The following is an 8676-nucleotide window of genomic DNA, read 5'->3' as shown; positions in this document are numbered from 1 at the left end:
ATCCGCTTTGGCGATTAGGATTTATCAAACCGCCGTTCTGGATGATTTCTGACGGGAGACGACCTTCAACGCCCTTCGGGGAAGTTTATAGTGTAATAGTAACCATGGCAACCGCTCACATCCAGGTCAGCGGCTCTTACCTGTATATGAGTATGTCGTCCGTAGAGCTGTTGTACTGGATCTGGTACATGCGGACCCCCGGGATGTGGTTCTGGGGGGGCCACCGGATGATGACGGAGCTGGACGCCACGTCCGACACGCTGACCCGCTGCTGGTCCGACCGGGCCTGGCCGCCGCTGACGTTGGACTTTATGGACGTGGGGATGTCTGAAGGTCCCGGGTCAGGGTCCAGCTTCGGGTCATAGTGCGGCGACGGGTTCACGACTAACTCGACGGGAGCGGTGGCCTCGCCGGCGGCGTTGGAGGCGATGCATGTGAACCTTCCCGAATCCTGGGGAGGGTGGGAAAAGAAAAGAGGCGGAATTCCAGGAGCTTCCGATTCGTCCGCGAGCGTCTACTAGCGATAATGCTAGCGTTAATACTAGCGATAATACTAGCGATAATGCTAGCGTTAATACTAGCGATAATGCTAGCGATAATGCTAGTGATGATGGTAGCGATAATACTAGCAATAATGCTAGCGTTAATACTAGCGATAATACTAGCGATAATGCTAGCGTTAATACTAGCGATAATGCTAGTGATGATGGTAGCGATAATGCTATGATAATGCTAGCGATAATGCTAGAGATAATACTAGCAATAATTCTAGCAATAATGGTAGCAATAATGCTATCTATAATATTAGCAATAATGGTAGCAATAATGCTATCTATAATATTAGCAATAATGCCAGCAATAATGCTAGCGATAATTCTAGCGATAATTCTAGCGATAATACTAGCGATAATGCTAGCGATAATAGGAGCAATAATGCTAGCGATAATACTAGCGATAATACAAGCGATAATGCTGCCTTAATGCTAATATATTCTTTCTGTCCACCAGTCGCCCATAATTATATCTAATCAGCCAAACCTCCGATGGGTCGGGTTTAAAAGGCTTTTCTTTCAGCCTCAGCTCTACCTTGACCGACGCCTTGAGGATGTCCAGCGATCCGTTCTCGTAGCAGACGGTTCTGGACGTGTTGCCGATCAGCTTCCCGTCAGGACTGACCCAATGGGTCGACGGCTCGGGGTCCCCGATGGACTTGCAGCGCAGGCTGACCTCCTGGCCCTCCATCACAAACATCTTGGAGGTGTGGCGAGTTATCATCGGCGGCTCGCAGACGAACTCCTCCTGCGAGGGGACAGGAGTCGCCGTTCAGCTAACGCACTGGGAATAGTAAAAGCCCACCAAAAACGCCGGCGCAGGATCAAGGCGAGGCCACGGCGGCCTCGTTGATCGTTCCTGCCGAAGCTCTTTCATGTGTCGCTACCGGCAGAGATGACGGCTGACCTGCTGACCTCTGGGACGTAGCTTCAAATAAAGCGCTGCTGCCTCGCAGTCTGCGATCGGGGCATAACCCTCGGCTGCTCCCGTGTCAGAGCCCGCGACGGGACGCGGCTGCGCTCCGGTGTTACCGATATACGCCAACATGGAGTATGAATCATCAATCAATAAGCCTAAAACTCCAACCAGCTTCCCCTTTCCAGTTTAACCTCTCGGATTTACCGGCGAGGCGGCGCTGACGCCCCGAGTCGGGATTCCCTTGGCGGTCGATCGGAAGCTGGCTCGTCCTCGCTGAGTGCTAATATGGCCATCCACTTAGGTGACACAGGCGACGACGGCCTATTGCTTAACAGCTACGGCTTTAGCATTTAGGGGAATGTTGTACCGCAGCTTAGCGGGCATGATTATTATGATAATTTATTTCATTATAAAGTCTGTTTTAAAGGTTAGGAATGACATTTAGCCGTGGAGTCCTTTCATCTGCCAATCGATGCCGATTGATAAGCAGCAAAGCCTCTTGAGGGCAGATCACTCAGACGGTTCATGAGTTTCATCGCTCTGCATGCTCATATTTTATTTAAGCCGTTTTTATGTACTGCTGCAGGTTACCTCCCCCCCAGGGGGGCGCTTTACGGTGCAGTTTATTAACATCCTGGGTATTTACTGTGACATAAAGCAGAGATTTTACAACCCCTGTCTGTTTCTTCTCATTTAACAACGCGATATAAGTCGTAGCACAAAACAAAAAGTCATGCTCCTCATGCAGGTTTTGTAAATCAAACCCAGAGACTCGGCGATTTTCACCAGAAGGGTCCCTGAAGCCGTCTGCTCTGCCTGAGAGGGAAAAGGATCACTCACGAAAAAAGTCACGACAGTGGAAACAATAACTTACGAAATATTTGTGTTATTTTACACGTTAAAAAGATAAGATAAACTAATGAGGGCCCACAGGCAAAGAGTTGGGGCCTAAACTAAAGTAGGTTTGGGGCCTAAACTAAAGTAGATTTGGGGCCTACACTAAAGTAGATTTGGGGCCTACACTAAAGTAGATTTGGGGCCTACGCTGTAGTAGGTTTGGGGCCTAAACTAAAGTAGGTTTTGGGCCTACGCTGTAGTAGGTTTGGGGCCTAAACTAAAGTAGATTTGGGGCCTACGCTGTAGTAGGTTTGGGCCCTACGCTGTAGTAGGATTGGGCCCTACGCTGTAGTAGGTTTGGGGCCTACACTGTAGTAGGTTTGGGGCCTACGCTGTAGTAGGATAGGGCCCTACGCTGTAGTAGATTTGGGGCCTACGCTGTAGTAGGTTTGTGTGATCGTGGCTCTGCAGCGACTCGAGCGAACCTCTCTGATGGTCCAGAAGTATTTGCCGGCCAGGTCTCTGGGCGAGGCGCAGGTCTCCAGGTCGTCCTCCCGGGTCAGTCTGCGGAGCCAGACCAGCTCACAGTTGCAGTGAAGGGGGTTCCCCCCGAAACTCAGCACCAGCGCCGTGAGAGGAGAGCCCTTCATCTTGGCGTAGACCGGGATCCGCAGGAACAACGGGTCCGGGGGAATCTTCTTCAGCTTGTTGGACGTCATGTCCAGCCTGGGGACGCAGGGGAACAGGGAGGAGGATGAGTCGCCACCTCTGTGGGCAGCCAATCAAAAGACACCAGGAGGGGGGCGGGGAAAGGGCAGCGTTCTGCCTGTGGAACCCATTCTCAAGGGAACCCGATGAACATAAGGTCTGTTAAATGTTTTCTGTAATTCAGCCGTAATCTGCAGGTGCGTTTACATCAGGGGTCCCCAAACGTTTTCCTGTGAGGGCCACATCAGGAAAAGTGTGACGATGGGGGGGTCTAAACATTTAGGGGCCGAACGCGGAGGCAGGCTGTAGTTTAGGCTTCATCTCACCATCACTCAGTCTCTCTCCAGCACTATCAGGAAGTGCAGAGGAGAAGAACGGCTGGATCAATCAGCTGATCCAATAAGAACGACTGGATCAATCAGCTGATCCAATACAGCTGCAGAGGAGCAAACAACAAACCTCAAATTATTGTAAAAAACCTGAACGCTGCACGCCTTGGTTTTGAACCCAGGACTTTCTAGCAGGGAGTCAAGTGCGCTACCCACTACACCACCTAGAGGTCACCCCATCAGACGTTAGGATAAATAGACAGTAGCATTGATTACTTTAGACCAGAGGCACTGGTTTAGAATCCAGTACGACGTCACCTGGTCTGAGACACGCCCACTCCACGTAACACAAAAGGAAAAAGCACGACACAACAACACAACAAACAACACAACAACACAACAACACAGAACAACACAACAACACAGAACAACACAACAACACAGAACAACATAACAACACAGAACAACATAACAACACACAACAACACAACAAACAACATAGCAACACACAACACAACAACACAACAACACAACAACATAACAACACAACAACACTCTGTGGTCTGAGATATCAACTTACTATTTGACAGGTACGACTTTAGTAATACCTCAGGTTTCCTCACCTTTACGGTGGCGTGGTCGGTAGGGTTACCGACTCACAGCCGGGGGAACTGGGTTCGTGTCCAACTGCGGGGGTGGGGGTGGAGCAGGGGTGGCAGGGTAGGTCCAGGGCCTTACCTGGGCGGAGTGAACTGGACCGGTCCACTCCACTCCGCTCAGGTGTGCCCTGGACCTACCCTGTTGCCCCTGCTCCATCTCATTCCCGTAGTGGGATTCGATACCAGAGCCATTTTGCCCCCCCCTACAGTGCTGCCAACCATGCCACCGTGGAGGTGAGGAAACCTGCCCTGTTATTACGAAGTAATTACTATGTCATAAGTTGATATTACAGAACATTAACTTTCTGGCCGTATGTGACCGTCATTAAAAATAAAAGGGAGGCTACTCATGTTGTATGGAAAGGAAAATAAGTACATTTTATTTTGGGTCTCTGGTATTGTTCAGGGGGCCAGGCCAAATGTGGAAATGGGCCGGATCCGGCCCGCGGGCCGTAGTTTGGGGACCCCTGGTTTAACCCTTTCACTGCTGAGATAGATTTACATGGTGGGCGCTAACCTTAGCCTAAAGTACCACCTCGGTTCAAGTCTCGACAGCCGCAGCCTAAAGTTGGGTTCTGAGGAGTTGGGGGTGGGGGCATTGTCCGGCCCCGTGGGGGCTCAGCATCATGAAGATGAATTCACACAAAATGCCTCCATCCAAGAAACGCATATAAATAAATCAGGCTGCTGCTCGTAGCAAAAGATCTCCCCCCCAAAAACACTAAACTACCCCCGACCAGGGTCCATTTGAGCCGCGTCTGGGAGCCGAGCAGCGCTTTCCGAGCCCGAGACATCGGGCTTTGGGATCGGTAATCACGCAGGAGGCTCAAGCGTTCCAACGGGGAAATCCATTTCCCTCAGAGCGCCTCCAGAAATATTCAACGACGACTTAACAAGAAGTTAATAAGAGTCGAGAGCAGCTACACATTTCAATTACGTTCCGTCACGGCCAGCTGCCGCCTGGCGGCGTGCTGCTCCGCCCCGGCTGCGGGGACGTCGCCACGGCGATGGCTCACCTGTGCGCCGGGCGCCAGCAGCTGGTGCAGCCGGCTGAAAGGAACTCGTTACGGCCTTTAATAAACGCCGACGGTCCATACGAGCCGGCGCGTTTCCTTCCTGCACATCAATTATTCTCGGTCGTTGGGCCTAAATTGGAATTGATCGTTCTTGATTGGCTCCAAACGGTATTGGGAGGCGGGGGTTGAATATATAACAGTTATTATTTAATCAAGTCAAACGTGGACGACGCCGTTTGGGCTCCAGCGAATGGGCTCGGAGGCAAACAGAGTCAGGCCGGGTCATAGCGGAACCACAGTCACGCCAAGAGGCCGGCTCTCTGGGTCGCTATGGCGACGGCGGGTCTGTGATTGGTTCCTGACGTTGATCTGCGTGGAGCAAACATGAAGGACGTTCAGGTTAACAGAGGGAACGGTGGGAGACGCCGTCCACGCGGGGCGCCGCTTTAGTTCCCGTCTACACGCTAGCTAATGCTAGCTAATGCTAGCACAGAGCGACAGACGCTCGTCATTGGTTGATCCCGATCCCGATCCCGATCCCGACCTGGCCAGCTTGTGCAGGTTGGAGAAGATCCCCTCTGGGACGCTCTCGATGAGGTTGTGGTCCAGGCTGAGGGTGTTGACGCTGACCAGCAGGGCGATGGTCTCCCAGGGGATGTCCACCAAGTTGTTGTAGCTCACATCCAAGTCCTCCAGCGTCTCCAGGAAGTCCTGCCAAAAAAAAAGGGGGGGGGGGGGCTGATATTATCACGCTTCGCAGCAGTGGCGGGACGATTTAAAAAAAAAAAGAAGAGGAAAAGCACCCGAGGACGTTTCCACGTTTGAGCGTCTGCTATGGAAGGAAAGGTAAAAGGAGGAAGAGGAAGACGTTGGTTAAAAAGGAAGAGGAAGAAGGAAAGACAATTATAGCTGACGAAGGGAGGAGAGGGAAAAGGAGATCAATTATCCTGCTCGGTGCTGCGTGCTGGTTCCTCTCACCGCCTCCACGCAACCCTGATAATCAGCAAACGCCGCGAGTCAGCGCCCAAAACAAGGAGCAAACGCACGAGGAGCGCGAGGAGGAGGCGGCGAGGAGGAGGACGATAGCAGCCGGTTGGTCGCTGCCGTTACCGCCCCCCATAATTCACCCAATCAGGGCCGAGCTCCAACGACTCTCGTTCTAATAAACGCGTCTTAATGATGAGTCGAGGAGTCCAGAGAGTTCTGAGGAGAAGAGGAGGCGCCGGAGGTGGCGTTGCTCCGCCTCCAAAACGATGAGCTTCAAGATCACGCATTTTAAAGACGCCGCTTTTAAGTGTTTTTTCGTAAAGATGCGTCGATGCTTCTCTTGAAGCTGAAATGTCACGTTCGTGCAGCGAGATGAACGTACAAGAACAGGGGCGTTCGCGGAGTTCCTATCGCTGCCACAAGGGGGAGACAAAAGCGAAGGAAGACGAGGGCAATTCTGCTCCTTCAGAATCTGAACCGTGACCCCCAGACCGGACCCTCGGCGCCGCAGCCAGACGGAGCTTCGACACGGCGAGCCTGAGGACGTGGCCTCCCGATGAAGACGGCTGGCCAGGTGGGGCCAGGTGGGGCCAGGTGGCCCAGGTGTCCGTACCTGAAACGCCCCCTCCGTTATGCTGTGCAGCTGGTTGTTGGCCAGGATGAGGTGCCTCAGGTTCACCAGGCCCTGGAAGTGGGAGTCGTCCAGGGCGGTGAGCCGGTTGGCGTCCAGGTGGAGGGCGTGGAGGTCCTGGAGGTCGGCGAAGGCGTAGGGCCGGATCTGACTGATGGTGTTTCTGCTCAGGGTCAGGTGGATCTGGAGGAACAGGAGAGAGGCTCGGGATTACACGCCGCTGACGACCGGCTCAACGCTCTCATCTGCAGGTGCGAAGGTGAGAATTAGCGTCTGAGAAAAGGTCGGCCAACAAATGCGTTCTGGAAACGAGACGTCTGCGGCGTTCTGCCTAGCTAAATGCTCGAACGCTAATTCGGGAAACGTAATCCCATTTGATCCGACCTGCATCCTAAAACTCCCGTTTGATCCGAGCTGCATCCCAAACTCCCGTTTGATCCGAGCTGCATCCTAAAACTCCCGTTTGATCCGACCCGCATCCTAAAACTCCCGTTTGATCCGAGCTGCATCCCAAACTCCCGTTTGATCCGACCTGCATCCTAAAACTCCCATTTGATCCGACCCGCATCCCAAACTCCCGTTTGATCCGACCCGCATCCTAAAACTCCCGTTTGATCCGACCCGCATCCTAAAACTCCCGTTTGATCCGAGCTGCATCCCAAACTCCCGTTTGATCCGACCCGCATCCTAAAACTCCCGTTTGATCCGAGCTGCATCCTAAAACTCCCGTTTGATCCGAGCTGCATCCCAAACTCCCGTTTGATCCGAGCTGCATCCCAAACTCCCGTTTGATCCGACCCGCATCCTAAAACTCCCGTTTGATCCGACCCGCATCCTAAAACTCCCGTTTGATCCGACCCGCATCCTAAAACTCCCGTTTGATCCGAGCTGCATCGGGACTGAGGGGAGGAACGGCTATCGGCTAACGTCCCACACGTTATCTAAAGATCGATGTCGCATTCTAACGATAATAACAAGTGTCTCTGACCAGACTGGACATGTTGGCGAAGTCGCGGTGCCGCAGCGTCGTGATGAAGTTGTCCATCAGCCTGAGCTCCGCCGTCTGCCGGTCGATGTTGGGCGGGACGAAGAGGAGGCCCGTCTTGGCGCAGAGCACCGTGTAGGACGGCAGCAGGTTCTGGCAGGTGCAGCGCTTCGGACACAGCATGGAGGAGGGGCAGCAGGGAGGGAGGGAGGACAGGAGGACAAGGAGGAGGAGGAGCAGGGAGGAGGCGGCCTCCATGGTTCTCCTGCTGAAACAGACGGAGGAGCAATACCCATGAATGAAACGGTCAAACTGGACCATGGAGGGTCTCCCCGGGACCCGCTATGACATCATCGTGGGTTCAAAGGAGAACGGCGCATTCCTAAATGATCACAACATCTTTGCAGCTCGTAAAAACACAGAAATATATATTTTTTAATGATTTCTTCAACCTTTCAGCAAATTCCCAGGTGATAAACGCTTCATGAAAGATAGATAAGGAGGACACAGCAGGCGTTGCCGTGGGAACGGAGCGTAAGCATCATTTAACGCGCCCCGTGATGACAATCAGACGAGAACAGGCGTTCATGTTAGCGCTGCAAACGTTAGCCGCTGAGAGTCTGCAGGAAGGGGGGGGGGGGGGGGGGCAGGAGGTAAATTCAGACCTGAGTGGCTTCAAATGTCAGAGAATCAATGGGGTGTGTGTGTGCGTGAAGTGGCGGCGGCGGCCGATGTCGCTGACTTGTTTTACTCAAGATAAGGATGTGCGCTCGCTCCATAAACATGGACGCACAAGTCACATCACGTTCTATCGATGACGTCGACTCCGCCTCCCGCCGGCACGCCGCCCGGCATCCTGCAGGTGCGACGCTCCGGAGAGAAGCGGCGCACCGCGGGGGGGGGTCAGACCAAACGGTGGGTTTGGGTTTAACCTCCTCCAGGTTCACACGGAGACGCCGAGTTCAGGGACCGGTTTTCCTGCCCGTTGACATGTAGGGAAAACGAAGCTCTCTGATCTCAGACCGCCACCAAAACGATGCTTTGATGCACTTTG

The 8676-nt window shown here is 53.1% G+C and overlaps 1 protein-coding gene across 1 annotated transcript in view; it reads right to left on the bottom strand.

Annotated features, from left to right (window-relative positions):
* si:cabz01090165.1 (uncharacterized protein LOC100333421 homolog) overlaps positions 1 to 7880 on the bottom strand; it is a 14049-nt gene extending 6169 nt beyond the window's left edge. Inside the window, exons 1-6 of the mRNA XM_068745222.1 lie at positions 7626 to 7880; positions 6620 to 6820; positions 5564 to 5730; positions 2793 to 3033; positions 1087 to 1299; positions 141 to 451 (exon numbers count right to left, since the gene is read on the bottom strand). Coding sequence (XP_068601323.1) covers positions 141 to 451; positions 1087 to 1299; positions 2793 to 3033; positions 5564 to 5730; positions 6620 to 6820; positions 7626 to 7880 — 1388 coding nt within the window. The remainder of the gene's footprint in view (positions 1 to 140; positions 452 to 1086; positions 1300 to 2792; positions 3034 to 5563; positions 5731 to 6619; positions 6821 to 7625) is intronic.
* Positions 7881 to 8676: the final 796 nt, after the last annotated feature.

Source organism: Brachionichthys hirsutus, chromosome 11 (genome assembly GCF_040956055.1).
Source record: "Brachionichthys hirsutus isolate HB-005 chromosome 11, CSIRO-AGI_Bhir_v1, whole genome shotgun sequence".
Taxonomy (NCBI): domain Eukaryota; kingdom Metazoa; phylum Chordata; class Actinopteri; order Lophiiformes; family Brachionichthyidae; genus Brachionichthys; species Brachionichthys hirsutus.
Note: the sequence above shows the minus strand (reverse complement) of the source record. Positions and strands in the feature narration are given on the sequence as shown.